This window comes from Protopterus annectens, chromosome 11.part0, assembly GCF_019279795.1.
Source record: "Protopterus annectens isolate FY-2018-M chromosome 11.part0, PAN1.0, whole genome shotgun sequence".
In the NCBI taxonomy this organism is placed as follows: Eukaryota; Metazoa; Chordata; order Ceratodontiformes; family Protopteridae; genus Protopterus; species Protopterus annectens.
The window spans coordinates 1217588453-1217610442 of record NC_056745.1 but is presented as its reverse complement, the minus strand read 5'-3'; the positions used below and the strand labels follow the sequence as shown (position 1 = coordinate 1217610442).

The window sequence follows — 21990 nt, the reverse complement described above, 5'->3', positions numbered from 1 at the left end:
CTTGGTTTTGTTCCTGCTCCTCATTTAGGACACAGCTCTCTAACACCCTTCATCGCCTTTCTTGTACCTCCCTCAAAGCACTAATTCACTTAACCTGTTTATCTCCTCCTAATACTTCACATTATTGTACTTCTTAAACTATTATACCTACTTCTAATTAGCACAACCAAATTCCTATTCCATCACTCTCTCTGGTAACACCCAAATGTGTGTATCTCCTCTAATGCCTCACTATATCGTGTTTCTTAAATTACTCCTGCCTATCTTATATACCACTGTTCTATCTGCAAAGACTTGAAATTTAATGTCTGTAAATATTAGTACAACCTTTATTATACTATTATGCTATGCAGTCACTGAAACTGCATTATAAAATTTGTTATTGTTAATATTGATTGCATTAAATATGATACCTTAGAGCTTTCCCCCCACCCTCTGCTGAAGAAGGGTACCTGTGCTCAGTCGGACATTTCCAATAAACAAACGCCAGTATAAGTAAATAAATAAATAATAAATACAATAAATATTTACAAAACTTCATAACCTAGCAATCAAATTTAACACATTAATTGTGAGTGACATCAGTTGCCCTGTAACTGACAGGGGTAATTACATTACCAAAATAAATATGTATAATGCTTTCTCATCTTTGTTAATAAAAGCTCTTCAGATTAACTAGCATAAACCCCTCTTGAGCAAAATAATATACTAGATGTGCAAGGTGGTGGCAGCTGGCTGTTTAAGACAAATCTGATCAGCATTATGTGCTACTCTTGTTTTAGTACTGTTGTACTATAAGAAGTACATGTTTTATTTATTTATTTATTTATTTATTGGGGAGGGGGGGTTGTTACTGAGGTTAATTCTTTGAGGGACTTCAGTCTGCAACTGTGGTTTTCTGTGTTACATATTGAGATGCTCTGACATCCCTCTGCTTGTCTACCTTGTTACATTTAAAAGAAAAAAGCAAAGCTTCCAAAGCAAGTCAACAGGATACACTTTAATGTGTGCCTTGTTACATTGTTTTTTTATTCCTGCACTTTTTTTATTGTTCCCAGTACTTTCACAATATATGGTCTCCAGTCTGATATTTGAAGGATTCCAAACTTTGCAAGCTGATATTACTTTTTGTCCAGGTCTCTAGTTGCTGCCACAGGCTTTGGTGGTTCTTTTCTCCAGGGACTTTGTTTTGCCCTAGCTAATCTTTAACTGTAATGAGGACCATTTGTGAAGTGTTTGTTGTTGCCAGCCTGCATATTGTCACCATTTTATAGATAATTCTGATTTATATGACTTATTTGGACATATATATGACTTTCATGAGTGTTTTTAAAGCAATTTATGAAGCAGTTCTTGTCCAGTTATGCTTATGTGCTTTACTACAGCTTAAGTGTTAGACTTGATAAAGTGAGATGTCATTGGATTCTGTTTAACCTCAGATTTAGTGATTTAAAACATGACGGTACACTGTTTGTAATTCTTGCTGTAAACTAGCTTGAATTATGCACATTCTGGCGTAACAGAATTAGCTCACTAGCATTATTGTATGTCTGCTTTGTTGTAACTTTGTTGTTTATAGTCTAAGTTCCCATGAAGTTGCTGTGCAATGGCCATTTGGAACTTTTGATAACAATTGTTTGAATTGCTATGTATTTGCGGTACTTACGTATTATCGCAACCAGATTTTGAACGTGGTGAATTGCTGACTGTCTATGTATGCACATGTACACACTTTTGCAGTTTTATTTGGGGGGATTTATTTTTCGACTTCAAAATGTACCGTTATGCTTACTTGTACCATTTCCGCTATGTAAATATAGAAAACAGGAGCACATTCCTGAAACGTGAATTTTTTTTTTTTTTGCATGTTTGAACCAGATAGGTTGAGTGAAAAGTACTTTGTGATTGCTGTTTTTCCTGATAATCTGAAAGAGCAAACAGGGAGCAGTCAAGTTATGTATTTCTGAATTCCACCATCAAACTACAGTTAAGTATGGAAAGGTGTGTGTGTGTGTGTGTGTGTGTGTGCAAGTGTGTGTTTTTTCATTCAAAGCTCCCAACTTCTCACTTGGCATTTTTATCCTCAGTGATTCTCACCAATAAAATCCACTGTTTATGGGGCTACAGAATGCTAAAGCAAATTTAGGAAAGACCTGAAACTTGAAAACAGTTGAAATGGATGTCAATTACATAAGCACATTAATCATAACCCTGAGTAGCTGCCGTTACTGGCAAGCTGCTACTGTATGGCTTAACAAAATGTGGCATTCACTTATGGCGCTAAAGGATATTACGTAGGAAGAGGAATTTTTCCGTTATTCCTGTTCCTGTCCCAGACACAATGTGATACCAAAGTAATTTGGACTTCACATACCCCTTTTCACTGTAAAAAAAAAGTAGTTTTGCTATAACATTACAAATTAGGTTGAATTCAAAATACGGTTGTGATAATACGTTAAGTGCCATATTTGCAAATCTTTGATAATAAATCCAGTTTAGTTATTATTTGTACTTTATTACTGTTTATATGATTATTTTTAAAGTTGTGTTGTGCTCTTATTTATGTTACGTGAACTATCATAGGAGCATATTTTTCTTGAAAAATCTTAAAAATTTGCAGTACATTTTTACAATTCATTTATTATATTCTTATAATTCTTCATGTCCAAGTAGAATCTGTGCTAAAGCATGGTGTTGAATTCTTCTCCATTTGTCTTTCTCTCTATAGTCAATTCCAATTACCAGACAGTAATTTTGATCATAATAACCAAGGTCAACCTGGTATGCAATGCAGCCATTTTTTAGAGTTCATCTATAATGATTGCTCAGTAACAAACTGAAATTATAATTTAAACAAGTTCACTATCACAATATCACAACAGCAAAGTAAGTTTTGAAGTATTTAACAGTATATTTGGTGATTACATTAATAACTGCATTTCCATTTGATGAACATATCTGAGAAATTTTTAAGTTTTTGCCTCAACCTTTTCCTCACCTCCCCATCATTTTCAGCAATCTTATCTACTCCAGCCTATGTCTTTGATATATGTAACTGTTGACTGGTTAATTGTAAGTTTCTTAAAAGTATTTTTCAAGTACTTTCTAATTGTTATGCCATTGTCTGTACTGCTTATTTTATGTTCTATACTGTTTTCTAACCTGCTCAATTTTTTTGTCATGTATTCTTTTGAGATGTCATGATGTTTTTATGTGGAGCTTTTCTCCTCGGGCCTCTGCTGAAAATGGGCATCTAGCCCAGTCAGACTTCCTTGGTAAACAAATGTTAAATAAATAAATAAATTCAAGAACAAACCGCAGTGATGGAGCCATGAAATGAAAAAGCAATGCAACAAATAAGGAAATGTTTACATTTCCACTATATGTTAGTATGCTTTCATTTTGCACACTGGCAAAACTAGACTCAGTCAGTCAAAAAAAAAAATCAAAAATTTTCACAAATCTAAGGCCTGTTGCAAATGCTAAGCTTTTTAAATATATAAGTAAAATTAAGAATGACTCACAGGAATGTAATGCCTTTGAGGTTAATGGAACAGTATACTCTGAACACAAGATGTTGTCAATATCCTTACAACAAAACTTTGTTCACATTTTAGTAACACATTGCACAGTATCAATTTAGTGACAGAACACCCAGATTGCAAACCTCCATATATCCCCCCAAACAAATTGCTGTGGAAAACAACAGTTCAGTGGAGCTGGATGATATTAGGACTAATTCCTTCACAGAGACCTGTGCATGGTATTCACTAAAAAGGGCCTGATGGCCAGCTGGCCCTCATTGGTTAGTTGGGCTCAAGAATAATATACTACATTGACTCACCACAGATTTTCACAATCCATAAGGTAAAGGGCTTGGGTTGCAGTGCAGTGCCCATTGAGTGACAGATCAAAGTAGTACAAATTAAGATGAACAAGACACTGGCAATTGCAACTGACTTTTTGTATGGGGAATTCCACTTCCCTGCTATGGAAGGAGTCTGAGTTTATGCAGAATGTGAAAAATTACCAGCTGTATATAAGTTGTCTTACCTGTACATACAGTGTTCCCAAGACAGATCTCTCAAATCCATGTTGGTCTCCAGCCTGGTTTGGAGCTGCCCATCAACAGAGTGGTGGCAGGGGAGACCCAAATTGGTAGTTTTATTACTAGAAGAAATTTGGCCAAAGCTTCTGGGAATGCACCCTATTATTTGGAGGAGAGGAAATTAAGAACTCTCTGGGGCTGCTAGATGGTATCAGAGGACTGCTACTCCAGTTCCAGGAATGCCAATCTGAAGAAAAGTGCAAAAGAGATGGAGAGAGGAACAGGATAAAATTTACTAAAGAAAGGAGAAGGAGATGAAATAATTGTTACAGAGTTGAAAATTGGAGGATTGGAGGCACAAGAGCTGGTAGATTTAATGAACCAACAGAGCCAAAGGAAAGTGAGGGCATGCAATGGAGTGACATGGGGGTGAGAGTATTACAGGAAGAAGAAACTGAGAGGTTAGAAACTGAAGCAACAGCTGGTGAATGGAAAACATTAGAGGTATTCTTGGCTGTTGACTGGTGGCCAGTTTAACTGATTTACCTCTGTGTCAGAGTTTTTTTTTTTTTTGGTTCTTCTCAGATTTCATGGTACCATCAACTCCCAATTCTCCACGTCCATGCCAGGTCTACCAGCCATCTTCCCCTCAATGAACTATTATGGCATTTGCTGGGGTTGGTTGTAGATCCTAAGGGCATTCTGGAGCTCAGCTGTCTGTGCTTCCATCTGAGGGAGTCTTTTTTATATGCCCTACCCAGTTTTCCTTTCCCCACCCCATGCTCATCAACTATGTCCAAGGGCAACTTCCCTCTATTGATCATGCCTCCCCTTAGGGAATATCATCGAAGAATGCCCAAACGTTTGTACAAAATGGTGTTGTATGCCTTGTTAATATCCAAGCAGTCAAAATGCTGCTTTGGTCTAGCTAAAGAGCTATATTAGCTTTATTTGACATGGTTTTCCTGATTGGAGACAGTGAATCTCTCATTCTATAATTATTTTGACTACATAATGATTAACTCAACCCTGACATTTAGGTACTCATCACTTCTGAACTCCTGAAGTGATATTATTATCCTATAATTACAGTCAGACCTCCACATCTAGAGTTTCTATGTCAGCCTTATTCTACTTTTTTGATTAAGATATTGTTGCCACTGTACGCCCTTGTCTGACTGAATCACTTCAGACACAAACTGGCATGGAATGACTTTGACGACTTAGAAGGGGTGGCTTGTGGAACTGGCTGCTGAGCTGCAGCTTCCCCACTCCCCAGCTAAAGAGAAAAAAAAAAGAAACATCTTAACTCAGAAAGCCAACTATTATTTTTAAATGAAAAATAATAGCTGACTTTCTGTTTTGATCCAAGGAGATCAAAAGCAAAAAAGAAACAAAATTCTGCTTCTTACAATTAAGGGGCTGTTTTCAAAAAGTCCAGCATTTGGCCTACTGATGATCAATTGGATCAGGTTTGATTGGCAGCATTCAGCAGTGATAGAAGTGACACTCAATGATTGACTCATTGGACTTCAACAGGATGCAGTGAAGATCCATTCCTATTGGTTCAGACTGCTTTATGTAACTGAGGCAGCCTAAGCCAAGAAGAAGGAAGTAGTTAATATGGAAGATAGAGCAAGATCACAGGAAAAGTTTATTTTTTTATTTATTTTAAAGTATTTTTAGGTATTATGCATGTTAATGCCAGGATGAGGGAAGAAGGTAAGTACTTAAAGTGTGTGTGTGAATGTATGCATATGTGAGTGTGCATATATGGGCAAAGTAGTAAAGGGGTGTTTGGGGAAACTTTCATTTTGATGTCAGTGAAGTGTTTGCACATACATGGACAAACTTCTGAAAGTGTTGTTGGGGGAATGCTTCATTTCATGTTAGTGAAGTGCTTGTGTATACTTGGACAAACTACTGAAGGGGTTATTTGGGGAAATGATGAATTTTTGTCACTGAAGTGCTTTTACATACATGGTTAAATGACCAAAGTGATTGATGGGGAAATTGTGTAATTTGCTTCTTCCACATCCATGGTTAAACTACCGAAGGGATCAATGTGAAATAATTGATGGTCATATTTGTGTATGGGGAGGGTAAAATAAATTACCTTATCCAATTGTTTATTGTAATATTTATTTTATTACATTCTGAGCTCTGAGGTATATTCAGTCCATAAAGTTGACTTTAATTGGATGCAGGGGTTGTCTGTGCATAAATATGACTGACACTGTTGTCATTTATTTAAAATAATAATTTATTGTTCTGGCTTAGCAGAATTAGCGTGCATTTTTTTTCACTTTCTATAGCAGTCAAACATCAGCATTGCACTCAGTAAGTGTGGTGATCTGGGCAGGATGTGTGTGATAGCAAGTGATTATTGGCAGAATGTTGCACTGAGTAGTGTTGCCATATAACAGCACTTGGTTGTCCTGTTGAGCTTTTGGTTGTTCTTTCCTTCAATGTGAAGTCCTAGTCCTTTTCTCTTTGTGGATTTTTTCCAGGTGCTTTGGTTTCTTCTCCCACACACTCAGGAGTATACAATATGTCTCTGGCCATTTGTTCTTTTACTTTTCATCCCAATCTAGCACCAGAATGATACACAGAAGATAACTGTGTTTTTGGAGTGGTAGAAAGGCAGGCACTATTCCCAGAAAGACCAAATATATTTCTTTACTCATGATTTTTGTTCAGGCTATCATTAATAAGTCAAAAGTAAGTTAAAAAATTAAGATGCAACTCAGTGCATCTACAGCTTTATAATTTCTAGGGTCTTACCAGACCCCCAGTAATCTTTCTGGATGGTGTGGGGCCAGGATGAGGAAAAGCAGAGGAGGGCATTGAGGGAGTGCAGGGGAGACTGGTGAATAATAGGGGGATCCATGAACTGTTGATTATGACTAAACATCTAAGGTCTATAGAGTCAGTAATGTGTTTATTATGAGTGGGTATGTACTGAAGCAGTTTGTGGATGAAACTGAAAGACCATATCTGTTTGATTATATTTAACAGTTATTGACCTGCTGTAATACAGCCCTGCCCCACTGTATTTGGCTCCACCCATTCAGTTGCTTCCTGTAATACCCCACCCTTGCTTTGATATAAACAGCAGCCACTGTGACTCTGCCCACAGGTTTGTTTGATCTCAAAGTTATTTGTATTAAGTAAAAGTATACAAGGAGTGAATAATTTGCACTTTGACTGGTCCTATTTCTCTGCCTTAAACAGCCAGTGCTTAACCCAATTTATGCTTGTTTACTCAAAGCTGCAGTGAGTTAGGCCTTCTGCCCTAGCTCTGCTGTTTTTCTAAACCTGCTATGAGTCTACAAAAGATAAGTGCTTAGGTTCAACTTTCTGCATGCATCTCTGATTAACTAAAACAATATTTGCTGCATATCTGTTTAAAATGTACAGCTGTTTTTAGGCAAGTGAATTGAATCCTTACATCTGTTCTGATCTCTGTCTCCTCTTTGTTTCTCCGTTTGTTCTGTTCATTTTACTTGTTGCTGCACTTGAAAAACACTAGCATAGAGCTGAATCTAGTACTGTTTGTGACCTTTGGAGCTTGTAGTACAGTTAATCTTTTGTCTAGAGAGGCCTAGCTGTTGCTTCTTGGGAGGGAGTTTCAGTTTGGTCTGATCTAGCTAAAGTTACTGCCACAGAGCTCTGTTTCTCTGTTTTAAGGTGTTTTTGATTGGATAATTTAAACTTTGGCTGGTTCCTGTTTCTCTACCTTAGTCAGTGTTTAAATCAGTCTGTGTTTGTTTGCTCAAGGCTGCAGTGAATCAGGACTTCTGCTCTTGATCTGCTGTTCTCCAAAATCTGCTGTGAGATTACAAAAGATAAGTTCTTATTTTCAACTATCTGCACTTCTGATTAACTAAACCAATATTTGTTGCATATCTGTTTAAACTGTGCAACTGTTTTTAGGCTTAGTGAGCTGTATTCCTACCTCTGTTCTGATCTTGTAACTCTACCCAACAGCCCAACTGTTGTTGTGGTCTTAAGCTTGTTGGCTCTTGAGTTGCCAGCCTCTACTATAGATTTGATATTGAACACTCCTCCCAGCTGCATTGTATCAGCTCATTCTACCAAGAACAGTGTGATCAGTTGTGAAGGCTCACCCCTTTAGCTTCTTAACCTTGAATTATCATACATCTCCTCACTTTCTACTTAAAAAAGTATTGTGCCTCTTCTTACTTCATTTTGCTGCTTGTGCTTAGATGTTCAATTGAATTTAGTTTGCCGCATTTGATACTGCTTGTCAGTAGCCTGATTAAATCGATGACAGTATTCTACTGAATTGCTGTTTTATTTGAGCTGTTTTTCTTTTGTGACTGTGAGTTAATTTATCACATTTGCACTGTTTTAAAGCAATTTACTGATTAACTGCATTTCATTACTGTTTAACTGTATTCCATTGTTACTTAATGTAATTCATTATTGTTTAATTACATTTTACTGCATTTCATTAAAGTTTAACTGTATTTTTTCATAATGTGAGTACTGTTTTTGTATATAAGTGGTTAACCTGTGCTTTTTGTGAGCTTATTGTGTTCTTACCCTTAAATTGCGTAGCATAGTCTGGATATAAGATTTACTGCATCCAGAGCTATTTGTTTTTTCCTTCCGTGTTTCCGGCAGCCAACTTGTGTTGGTAGGGGCCTATCTTCTCTGCTAGTGAGAGTAACAGGGCTGCCTGGATCTTGTCTGGCACAGGCTGGTAAAGAAAGCAGGAACTAGCAGGATTGGCTAGAGTTCTGTGTTACTAGAACCTTCTATTTTTGTGGTATTTAAACCCCACGTTTGAGCTGGTTTTGGCTTGTTTGTGTGTCACACACCACAGCTGCACTGTTTTTAACCCATTGTCAGGTATTCCATCTACAAAAGTTTCCCTTAGTAACACTTGAATGCTCACTTAGTAGTACTCATCTTAGATCTTCCACCCTTTACACCCTTAGCTCTCTATGGCCTCTGTCCCTCAGCTTCTGACAAATATGAATGGACAATTTCCTACAGTTTCTGCTGCCAGTCTAGTTGATATAGGCATCCTGAGACAGTGTAGTGACTGCCTCATGTACATGGACAACCCACTACTACTACAACCTAGGAACACAATTTATGACAGATGTAATTACATTAAGAACCTAGAATTTATGCTGTCTCCCTCACAAGCCAGTATATCTGCCACTGAGAAAACTGTAAACACAAACACCACACCTTAAACACCACCCGCACAACACACACCCACATATGTGGATGTCCTAAACAAACCAAACAAAAGAGACCTCCAAGGCAAAAACACATACAAACTCCACTGCACACCACACCATACCACACACTATACATAGTCCACACACCTCTGCTACATAGCCACTTAGGCCTAAACATAAACCCAACATATTAGTCATAGGTTCATAGGTTCATAGGTGTGTGTACTAGGCTAATGGCCTGGAGCATTTACAAGCCTAGCCCATAGGATTACATTGGCATCATTCCACCTGACATTAGCGCTCAGTGCCTCTGTTGAGTAGAGCCACTGGAGTGATCCCTGGGGTGAATTTTCTATTTCCCATCCACTCATCAAGATTTGTCTTGAAGAGGGCCAGTTAGGTGCTCTGTTTGATATGTATGAGATGTCTCTTCCATAGCATGGGCAGTCTCCGGGTTATGAACCTGTCCCATCAGCATTTTCTGTTGATTGTGGTAATGAGGTTGGGATCTCTGGAGCATGTGGTGATGAGGAATGGGGATTTTTTTAGATGTAGCATTTCTAACAGAACTGGGTCAGACATCATTTTGTAAGTCAAGCAGAGATCACTTCTAAGTAGGTGATATGAGACAGAGAATAGTTGAAGTTTTTTGAGTCTGTCCCTATAGGGCAACCACTTAAGGCTTAGGATCATCTTTGTGAGGTACTTTTGCAGCCTCTCCAGTTGTTGCAGGTGTCTAATGAGGTACATGCCAAATGGGGCATTGTACTCGATGATTGGCTTACTGAGGGAAGAGTAGAGGGAGACAATGACTTCTTTCTTCCTGGGTGCAAAACCCTTAGTAATGAGATGTGCAACATAGAAGGACTTTCTGACCACAGTGGCAATGTGGTGGTCAAAAGAAAGGTTGCTGTCAACATGTGTTTCCAGATTTATTATAACACCTTCTGTGTTCAATGGACTACCGCCGATGTGGTAATTCATGGGAACAGGGTTTTTCCCAAAGGGGATGATGACACATTTTTTGGCATTGAGCTTAAGGCCATGGTTCTAATCTCAGTGAGGCCTTTCTGCAGGATGTCAACATCACTGGGGGAGTTAATAATAGCTCCCAACTTGCAATTGTCTATGAACTTTGTCAGCCAGAGTCCCTTTGTGTTGGCCTGGACTTCAGAGAAGTAGATACCAAACAGGAGAGGACCCAGGACCGAACCCTGTGGGACTCCACTCATGACTGGTCGGCAGTTTGACTTGAAGACAGCTACTTTCACACTGTGGATTCTATCTGTGAGCCAGTTTGCAACCCACCAAGTGATACAGGGGTTGATGCCAGACTTAGTGAGTTTTTCTATGATTCCTGAGTGGGGAATGCTATCAAAGGCCTTGGCCAGGTCAAGGTAGGCTGTATGAACCACCTTACCTTCATCCACAGCTCTGGTTATTGACTCAAAGAAGTCAGCCAGGTTGAGCAGGCATGATCTATCCTTCAGAAAACTAAGCTGTGTGGATCCAGAGTTTGGAGATTCCTTTATATCCTTGTTTATTAGGTCCATGATGATGCGTTCCATAGCTTTGCATATCAGACTCATCAGGCTAATGGGGCAATAGTTCCCAGGGTCTGTAGTCACTCCACCTTTGTGGAGAGGGATGACTGTAGGAGTGCACCATTTGGTAGGGACAAAGCCTGAGGTGAGGCTGTGATTGAACAGGGCACACAGGTGTGGTGCCAGTTCACTCTATAATTCATGTAGAACACAGCCAGGGATATTGTCAGGTCCCATAGAAGCTGTATTCTTGCCCTTGAACAGTGCTGTTTTAACCTGTATAGCAGCAATACTAGGTGCCTGACAATCTACTGGTATTGTGATTGGTCCTTTGGGGGGGAGAAGGGTAAAGTTGGCACAGAATCTGTCGGCCAGTATATTGGCAATATCTGTTGGCTTGGTTTAGGAGGTACCATTGTGCAGTAGCTCAGAGCAAATCTGGGTATTGCCATGGAGATTCCTTACATAACTATAGAAGGCCTTGTGGTTGTCTTTACTATCTGCTGCAATTTTGTTTTCATAGCTAGCTTTAGAGGATTTTATGAGGGATCTCAACTTTTTGTTGCGGCTGATAAGGGAGTTTATCCAGTCATGGGACTTCATCTTATTTCACATCAGTTTCTTCCTTCTGTTGTAGAGCTTGTTTATGGCAGGGGACCACCAGATTGGCTTCCTTTTTTGGAGGAGAGCATCTTGGTTCTATGGGGTATGGTGAGATCTATGCATTTGTGTACGTGTTTGTACAGTGCATTGGTGTATAATTCGACAGTCATGCAACTATTCTTCATTTGCATGGGTGCTGTGAAGTTAGCCACCTCTGTTTTTAGGAGCCCAAAGTTAGCTTTGGAAAAGTTTTTCATGGTGGTTACCTTTTTTGGGGGGGGTGGATTTCCAAGATGATTAGTTTGTAGTTGGATCTAACCAGGGAGGAGTTGAGTACTGGTGCAGAGCAACGGTCACCCATATTAGTAATGACCAGATCAAGGATGTTGCTCCCTCTAGTGGGGGTAAGAATGAGCTGGTCCAGGACATTGGAATTAATGTTACGTTTGGGTGGCATGATGCCAGGGTAATCCTATGGGCTAGGCTTGTAAAGCCTCCAGGGTCATTAGCCTAGTACACACATATGAACCTATGAACCTATGTCACCCCAGGCAGACAGATACTGGATCCCCTTGGAATGACACCAGAAACTTAGCCAATTGCTGAATTCAATCATTTTCTGCTTGTACTGTGGTATCCTTCTGGGTGAAAGTAGGATGCTGCTCAGGGCTGGGGTCATACCCACCTGGGCTACATAATCCAAGAGCTCCTCCATGTCCTCTTTTCATGTAGTCCAGAGAGGTACGTCTCAGGTCATTCACACCCACATGTACAATGAAAGAGTCATATTTGTACCTCTTGTTGAGGGACCTGAGTGTGTGCCCGCTATGTGGCGGATCCTGGCACCTGACAGGCACCACCTGCCTGTTACTTTCTCCTTATTGAACCTAGTGAGTGGGACATCCGTGTGCCTCACTATCTAGTCACCTATGACTAGTGTGTTGGGCATGCTGTTTTGCCTTAGGAGCTTTGGTTGAGTGGCACACTGTTTAGGTGAGTTACAAGGGATATAAAAAGTTTTCACACCCCTGTTAAAATGCCAGAGTTTTGTGATATAAAAAAATGAGACCACAATAAATCATTTCAAAAATGTTCCCACCTTTAATGTGACCTATAACCTGTGCAATTCAATTGAAAAACAAACAAATCTGTTAGGGGAAAATATAAAATATAAAAAATGTACAATACGTTGGTTGCATAAGTGTACACACCCTTAAATTAATACTTTGTTGAAGCACTTTTTGATTTAATTACAGCATTCAGTCTTCTTGGGTAGGAGTCTATCAGCATTGCACATCTTGACTTGGCAATATATGGCCACTCTTCCTTGGAAAAGCTCTCCAAATCTATAAGATTGTGAGGGCATCTCTTGTGCACAGCCCTGTTCAGGTCACCCCACAGATTTTCTATTGGATTTAGGTCTGGGTTGTGGCTGGACCATTCCAAAACTTTAATTTTCTTCTGGTGAAGTGATTTTTTTGTTGATTTGGATGTATGCTTGGGGTCAGTGTCATGTTGAAAGGTGAAATTTCTCTTCATCTTCACCTTTCTAGCAGATGCCGAAGGTTTTGGGTCAAAAGTAACTGGTATTTGGAACTGTTCATAATTCCCCTCCACCTTGACTAAAGCCCCTAGTTCCAGCTGAAGAAAGCAACCCCAAAGCATGATACTGCTACCACTATGCCTCACCATGGGGATGGTGTTCTTTTGGTGATGCAAAGTGTTGTTTTTGCCCCAAATGTACCTTTTGGAATTGTGGCCAAAATGTTCAACCTTGGACTCATCAGACCATAACACATTTCCCCACATGCTTTTGGGAGACGATGTATTGTTTTGTTGCAAGTTTTAGCCAGGCCTGCATGTTTTTCTGTGTAAGAAAAGGCTTCTGTCTTGCAACCCTTCCCCATAACCCAGACATATAGAGAATACTGAAGATTGTTGTCACATGTAATACACAACCAGTACTTGCCGGAAATTCCTGCAGCTCTTTCAGTGTTGCTGTAGATCTCCTGGCAGCCTCCCTGATCAGTTTTTGTCTTGTCTTCTCATCAATTTTGGAGGGATGCCCAGTTCTTTGGAATGTCACTGTTGTCCCATATTTTCTCCACTTTTTGATGATTGTCTTCACTGTGTTCCATGGTATATCCAGTGCTGGGGAAATTTTTTGTATCCTTCTCCTGACTGATACCTTTCAACAATGAGATCCCTTTGATGCTTTGTAAGCTGTCTGCAAGCCATGACTTTTGCTGTAGCAGGCAACTGAATAAATGTCAGGAAAATCCTACTAGTACAGCTGAACGTTATTTGGGGTTAATCAGAGTCTCCTTAATTGATGGCAGATGTGTACCCAAGAAGACTGAATTATGTAATTAAATCAAAAGGTGCTTCAACAAAGTATTAGTTTAAGGGTGTGCACACTTATGTTTTTTTTATATTTTTTCCCTAACAAATTTGCTTGTTTTTCAATTAAGTTGTACAGGTTATAGGTCACATTAAAGGTGGGAAAAGTTTTGAAATGATTTATTGTGGTTTCATTTTTTTATATCACAAAAACCTGGCATTTTAGCAGGGGTCTGTAAACGTTTTATATCCACTGTATGTGTCTCGTGATTAGTGCTGTGCTGTGGTGGTCGAGTGCATTTCTGCCTTGGAGGCCTCTGCTGTTCGGGTAGATTTTTATTGAGAGCCTCCGCGAAGGTGGGTGTGTGGTTTGTGTTTTTTGTGAAGGCAGTGGTGGTATGTGTTCTGGAGGGATATGTGTTCCATGTGGTGTGGTGCAAGTGTTGACCTTCTCCTCTTGACCAGCTATTCTAGTCTTGGCTGGAAAGTATGTGGCTTCCAATTTAAATATATAAATGCATCTCTCGCAAGTCTGAGTGTTGGGAGGTAAGAGGAGAGAGTTGTCAGTGTACATGAGGCAGTTGCTACATTTCCTCAGGATGCCCAAGTTCACCAGGTTAATAGGAAAAAGCACAGGGAACTGACCTTTAGACATACCTGGATGGTGGGCATTAATAATAAGTACTGAAACTGTTTCCTTGCAGAATGTTTAGTGCTGGGAACACTTTTGTGTGCTACAATAATTGCTACAAGAAGTCTGGTAAAGTGCTAGACAAATAAGCTAGTAAAAGTGCAGGAGAGGAGAGAGCTAGCAGATTTAAGGGAAAAATTGAAGAGAAAACTTTTTGGCACCGCTCAGAAGCTTATAAACAGTCCTGGATATGGCAAATCTGTATCTGGACTAGACTAGTTACAGGAAAGGTGGGAAACAAGCACAAACATGGGCTTTTAAACCAGAAACTCCATTGTGAGACACACAGATATGCCTCTCACCTGGCTGGATAAGGAGAAAGTCATGGTTAGTTGTTTGTCAGGTGCCAGAATCTGCCATATCACCCACACACTCAAATCTCTCAATAACAGGTACTGTTATGACTCTGTCTTAGCCCAAGTTGGCGTGAATGACTTGAGACATACCTCCTTGGACTATATGAAGAGAGACATGATCGAACTGCTGAATACGTGTCCCAGGCAGGTATGTTCCTAGCTTTAAGCAGCATTTTACCATCACCCAGAATAATGCCTCAATGCAAACATAAAATGATTGACATTAACAATTGTTTTAGTTTCTGGTGTCATTCCAAGGGGATCCAGTACCTTACACCCTGGAAAGACATGATCAACAGACCACTATGCTTTGCCAGAATATAGCCTGTATCTGTCTCCCTTGGGCTTCAGGCTTCTGGCAAAGGCTCTTACCTCCTCCATAGTGACTTTTTTATGCAATGCCGTGAGGTCAAAACTACCAACATGAAAATTTCATCAAAACGCAAATTAATAGTCATGCTGCTAAATGCTAGGAGCCTAAACATGACAATACACTCATTGCAAGCATTCCAAACCCTGGAAGATGCTGACATTTGTGCAGTCACAGAAACCTGGTCCAAAGCTGTGGAGAGCACCCCGGCCTTACCAGGTTACTCATCTTATCATACATTCAGACCCCAAACTGTGGGCAGCAAAGCAAAAGGAGGTGAAGTTGCAATATATATTAAAGACAGCCACACCTCCAGGCTGGCCAAAAAGTATGCTACACAGGAGACACTCCAGGTGCAGTTAATCATTGACAAGACAACTATTCAAATCATACCTAGCTACAGGCCCCCAACTTTTACTCAAGATGCTCACTCTACCTATCTGGACCTCTTCGAATCTATCAAGCAAGATTCAACCCTTTACCCTGATCCTGGGCAACTTTAACAATCCAACCATAGATTGGAAGAACCACTCATGCCAAAACACAAATGCCCAGAGATTCCTTGATTTCAGCAATGCAAATGCCTTGGACCAGCTGGCTGACAACCCCACAAGAGGGGAGAATATCTTGGACTTGGTATTAACTAACATGAATAACCACTGCAGCATCCCTACCATGTCATCCTCCCTGGTAAGATCTGACCACAAAGCGGTCACTTTCAAAGTCACCATCCCCCCGACCCCTCCCCTAGCTTGGGTCGAACAAAAAGACTTTTCCAGTGCTGATTGCAACTCCTGAGAGAAGGTATAACTGGCTTCACAGCCCCCACCCCCTCCATAGGAACTGGCACATATGTCCAAACCTACACCAAAGTACTGTATGAGCATTTATATAGTTGCATGGAATCAGGAATACTAGACAGGACAAAATCATTCTCAAGAAAGTGTAAACCTATCTTGTGGACATCTGTAATAGATAAACTCTATAATAAAAGGAAAAAAAAATGCTGTCCAGGACCAAAAAGGAACAGGTGCCCAATTAGAAGCAATCTCTCCTTAGCCTGAACAAGCAAATAAAAGCACTAGTGAAATCCTCCAAAGCAAACTTTGAGTCCAAACTGGCCACATCTGTTAAAGACAGTCATAAGGCCTTCTTCACATTTGTCTGCATTCTCAAATGAAGCACTCATATCTGCTCAGAACTGGTGGTCAAGGGCACCACAAACACAAAAGCTGTAGATATAGCCAACCTGCTGGCAGACAGGTTCAGTGAAAACTTCACCTCTCTGTCTCCCCCATCAGTAAATCAGGACATCCCCAGCACCTGTCCCCCTCCCCTTATTTCTAGGGAGCAAGTTGCAATTGCCCTCCCAAAGGCAAAAAATACAGCCGTCATGGGACCCAATAACATCACAGGCTATATCCTACATGAGCTCAGGCAGGAACTTGCACCACCATTAGATACCCTATTCAACCAAAGCATGAGTACTGGCTTTGTCCCACCTGAGTGGAAGACAGCCACTGTCATCCCTTTGCACAAAAGTGGAGCATCCACCAATCCAGGAAATGATATACCCATCAGCCTAAGTAGCTGATCTGTAAGGCCATGAAATGGATTATCATGGACCTCGTAAACAAGGATATTGTCAACCTCCAAACACTCGATCCCACACAGTTTGCTTTCATCAAGGGGAGGTCATGTCTATTAAATCTGGTTGACTTCTTTTGGACAGTCACCACAGCTATGGATGAGGAGAAGATGGTGCACACTACCTACCTTGACCTGGCCAAAGTCTTTGATACTATTCCCCACTCAGGTATAATAGATAAACTCTCTCAACTAGGCATCAAGCCATATGTTACCAGATGGGTAGCAAACTGGTTCACTGATAGAACCCACCTTGTCAAAATAGGGGAGGCCACCTCAAGCAGTAAACCCATAACGAGCGGTGTATCCCAGGGATCAGTCTTGGGTCTCTGTTATTTGGAATATACTTTTCTCAGATGCAGACCAAACCCAGTGGGCTATGGCTGACCAAGTTTGCAGATGACTGCAAGCTAGATGCTGTCATCAATTCCCCTCGCGATATGGACATCTTCCAAGAGGGTCTCACCCGTACAAATGACTGGTGTCAGAAACATGGCCTCAAACTGAATGCTAAAAGATGCATCATCATCCTCTTTGGGGAAAGTGACACCCCACAAATCATCACATTAATAACAAGGTCTTAAGCATGCAATAAGTTATGAGGAATGTAGGCACCCAGGCTGATTGCAAACTGACTTTTGACTGATCACCATATTGCCTCATTTGTTTGGAAAGCTTTCAACATGGCCAACATCATTAGTAAGGGTATCTCATCCAGGGACAAGGAGGTCATAACATCCCTGTATTCTTCCCTTATAACACTCATTATTGAGTACAATGCCCCTTTTGGCATGTACCTCACAAAGCACATGCAGCAGCTGGAGAGACCACAGAGGTTCCTCACCAGGAGAATCCAAGGCCTCAAACATATACCCTACACAGATAGGCTAAAAGCCCTCTACCTCTACTCAGTCTCATAGAAACTCCTCAGAGGCGACCTCTGTCTGGCATGCAAAGCAATATCAGACTCTGCCTTGATGGGACTGTTGCATATCTGCAAGTCTAGCTCCACTCATGTAACCTGCACGCATGACCTCAACCTGGTCTGTGACATCAATACGACTTGTTGGTTGGACAGATTTGTGTCCCAGAGATTTCCCCTTCCGTGGAATAGACTCTATCGCCACGTCAAACAGAGTACCTTGTTAACCCTTTTCAAGAGCAACCTGGATAACTGGATGGGGTACAGAAAATACACCCCTGGGATTACACCTGTGTTCCTGCTGGACAGGATAATTGGGTGCTGACTTGTCAGAACATGGGCTAAATTCTTGGCTAGGCTTGTAAGGACCTCATGGCCAATAGCATAGTAACTCCCTATGATCCTATAATCACAAATACAGCTCTGCAATATATGTAAGAATCTACCTGTTGTCTGTTCATTTAACTAGGCATGTTCACTTATAATCCACTGAAAATGTTCTTGACTGGATAAAACATACCCATTTTTCGGTGAAGGTTTGGTAATACATCCTATAGATGTAGTATACATTGTCTAGTTATGGGTTATAAAATAATATGTTCATTTATGTATGTTGCAGTGTTACCTTTTGAAAAACCTAACTGTGTCTGCTTTTGATTTTGCAGGTTCACCACATTATAATTTTATTTTTCCTCTGGAGTCTTCAACTGCCAATGTGAAATTAACACCTAAGAAGGTGATGAACTTCAGTGCTTTTACACTGTGTGTGAGAGCTTTTACTGAACTCAACAGAGAATACTCTCTTTTCTCTTATGCAACATCTGCTAGAACTAATGAACTGCTTCTCTTAAGTAAATCGAAGGAAACCTTTGAAATGTTTATAGGTGACAGATCTGTTACTATCACAGCTAAAAACGTCCACCAAACATGGAACCATGTTTGTGTTACCTGGAACTCAAACACAGGACTAGTCGGATTGTGGATGAATGGGGTGAGATCTGTACGAAAAAGCTTAGCCAAAGGACACACCATAGCATTAGGAGGTGTTGTTATAATTGGGCAAGACCAAGACATACTTGAAGGTGGTTTTGATGCAAGTCAGTCATTTGTGGGAGAATTAAACAGTGTAAATCTCTGGGATTATCTTTTGTCTCCTCAGGAAATCCATGATGCTAGAGAAATGAAATACAGTGCTGTTGGCAATGTTATTGATATGGGAACCATAAAATACTGTCTCACAGGCGATGTTGTGGTAGAAGAAATTACAGAGCCATGCAACATCAATGTGACTTGTTAAATCATCAGCAGTTTTAAAATAAATCAAACTGAAGGTATGCTTAACACTTTTATTGTGAAAATAATAAAAATATATTTTAGGAGTTATAGTTCAACTGCTATATTAAAATTAGAAAAAATAATGCAATATACAGTGGATATAAAAAGTGTACACACTCCTGTTAAATGCCAGGTTTTTGTGCAATAAAAAAATGAAAACACAATAAATCATTTCAAAATGTTTCCCACCTTTAATGTGACCTATAACCTGTACAATTCAATTGAAAAACAAACAAATCTGTTAGGGGAAGAAATATGAAAAATAAAAAAACATACAATAAGCTGGTTGCATAAGTGTGTACACCCTTAAACTAATACTGTGTTGAAGCACCTTTTGATTTAATTACAGCATTCAGTTTTCTTGGGTACTCACCTGCCATCAATTAAAGAGACTCTGATTAACCCCAAATAATGTTCAGCTGCCCTAATAGGGTTTTTCTGACATTTACTCAGTTGTCTGCTACAGCAAAGCCATGGTTCACAGAGAGCTTACAAAGCATCAAAGGGATCTCATTGTTGAAAGGTATCAGTCAGGAGAAGGGTACAAAAACATGTCCACAGCATTGGCTATACCATGGAATACAGTGAAGACAGTCATCAAAAAGTGGAGGAAATATGGGACAACAACAGTGATGTTGCAAAGAACTGGACGTCCCTCCAAACTTAATGAAAAGACAAGACAAAAACTGGTCAGGGAGGCTGCCAGGAGACCTACAGCAACACTGAAGGTGTTGCAGGAATTTCTGACAAGTACTGGTTGTGTACTGCATGTGACAACAGTTTCCTGTATTCTCCATATGTCTAGGCTATGGGGTAGGGTTGGAAATGGAAGCCTTTTCTCACACAGGAAAACATCTAGGCCTGGCTAAAATTTGCAAAACAATGCATCAAGTCTCCCAAAAGCATGTGGGAAAATGTGTTATAGTCTAATGACACCAAGGTTGAACTTTTTGGCCACAATTCCAAAAGGTATGTTTGGCGCAAAAACAACACTTTGCATCACCAGAAGAACACCATCCCCACGGTGAAGCATGGTGGTGGGAGTATCATGCTTCGGGGGTTGCTTTTCATAAGCTGGAACTGGGGCTTTAGTCAAGTGGTGGGAATTATGAACAGTTCCAAATACCAGTCACTTCTGGCCCAAAACCTTCAGGCGTCTGCTAGAAAGCTGAAGATGAAGAGGAATTTCACCTTTCAACACGACAATGACCCAAAGCATACATCCAAATGGATGGCTTCACCAGAAGACAGCTAAAGTTTTGGTATGGCCCAGCCAAAGGTGCTTCAACAAAGTATTAGTTTAAGGGTGTGCACACTTGTGCAACGAGCTTATTGTACGTATTTTATTTGTTATATTTTACCCATAACAAATTTGTTTGTTTTTCAATTGAATTGTACAGGTTATAGGTCACAACAAAGGTGGGAAAAGTTTTGAAATGATTTATTGTGGTCTCATTTTATATATCACAAAAACTTGGCATTTTAACAGGGGTGTGTTCACTTTTTATATCCACTGTAGGTATCCATACTTTTCATAGAATATTCATCAGTGGTGTGTTACTACATGTGCTTAGACTTGTATTCTTTTATTGTAAGTGTTTAAGACAAAACTTATTATTGCTGATGTATCAATGTTACGTTAATGTGTATAAACATTGTGCACTCTATGTCAAATCATCCTACAGAATGCAAACTGAAAATTCCAAAATAGACACTGAAATGTAAGCCATCCTCACAGTGAACTCCTTGTATGAAATGCAACAGTCTTTTACACCTGTCAGGAAAGTATTACATGACTTTTGAAAGCAGAATATTCATCTGAGATGAACAAATTACATCGGCAAAAATGTTCAGATCTGTTTGAAAACAGGTTTGATCACTTATTACTGTCCCAGAATTCTGCCACAGGACCACCTATGGATCCAGACAGCCAAGGTAAGGAAACTATACAAACTGCTTAAGGTTTAATACCGGGTTTTAAACCGTGACAATAGCAATTCATTTTTTTTTTCATAGAAAATGAAAGACTCTAAATACACTAGAAAAGCAGAATGTGAAGAGAGAAAACTCCTGGTGACAGTTCATCAGACAAAGAAATTGGATATAAAGGTCACAGCGTACATTTCAACTGTCTCAGATATTTTTACCCTGTCCCTGGCAAAATATTTGCTTTTCTGGTAAATCATGGAGAAATAAAGTCAGTTTGTAATGCTAGATATTAGAGTTTTATATTTGTTATTGTTCAGAAAATGCAAGTGAGCAGATTTTTTTATAATTTTTTTAATAATAAATTTAAAAATAAGTCCCTGGTTATGGGTCTTTGCACTCCCCCACCACCATTATTTTAGCTTTATCTTGAATTTTTGAAGAAAGAAGCTGAGAGCTATGAGTTTCAGTGAGTGACTTGGATGTCAGCATTTACAGGAAAGAACTGATGTTTTGTAAAACAGATTTAGAGTAATTAGTTAACTAAGAAAACACAATCTAGAAAGAAAGAGGAACAAAACATGGTAAATATGTCTTACAAAGATAAATATCTAGTCTCAAGAATATCTTGGAATCATTCAGCTTTTATAATGGAAGATAAATATAAGGTTAATTTTTTGCAGGGGTACTAACTAGTAGAAATGAGTGCAGCCCCTAGTAAAATTTCTCAAGTCCAAGTCAGGAAATCTCAGATTGCATATGCAGCTAAACAAAAACCACCCACCACTCAGAATATTTTATATGTGACAGTTTAGTTAGAAACACTTTTTTTTTTTTCATTCAGAAGACACTGTGGAATGGCAAAATAATTCAAAGTAGCCAGATGTCAGTAATACCTGTCCACTAAGCCGAGTCATAAAAACACACCAGAATGACTTTGTGACCTTATATTATGTAACAGTGCACCAGAATAACTTTGTGACCTTATA

The 21990-nt window shown here is 39.7% G+C and overlaps 1 protein-coding gene across 2 annotated transcripts in view; it reads left to right on the top strand.

Moving 5' to 3' along the window:
• LOC122815800 (C-reactive protein-like) overlaps positions 1-19186 on the top strand; it is a 124681-nt gene extending 105495 nt beyond the window's left edge. For both annotated transcript variants that reach the window (XM_044088596.1, XM_044088597.1), the window contains exon 3: positions 18406-19186. In XM_044088596.1, coding sequence (XP_043944531.1) covers positions 18406-19037 — 632 coding nt within the window. In that variant the 3' untranslated portion in view covers positions 19038-19186. The remainder of the gene's footprint in view (positions 1-18405) is intronic.
• The last annotated feature ends 2804 nt before the right edge of the window (positions 19187-21990 follow it).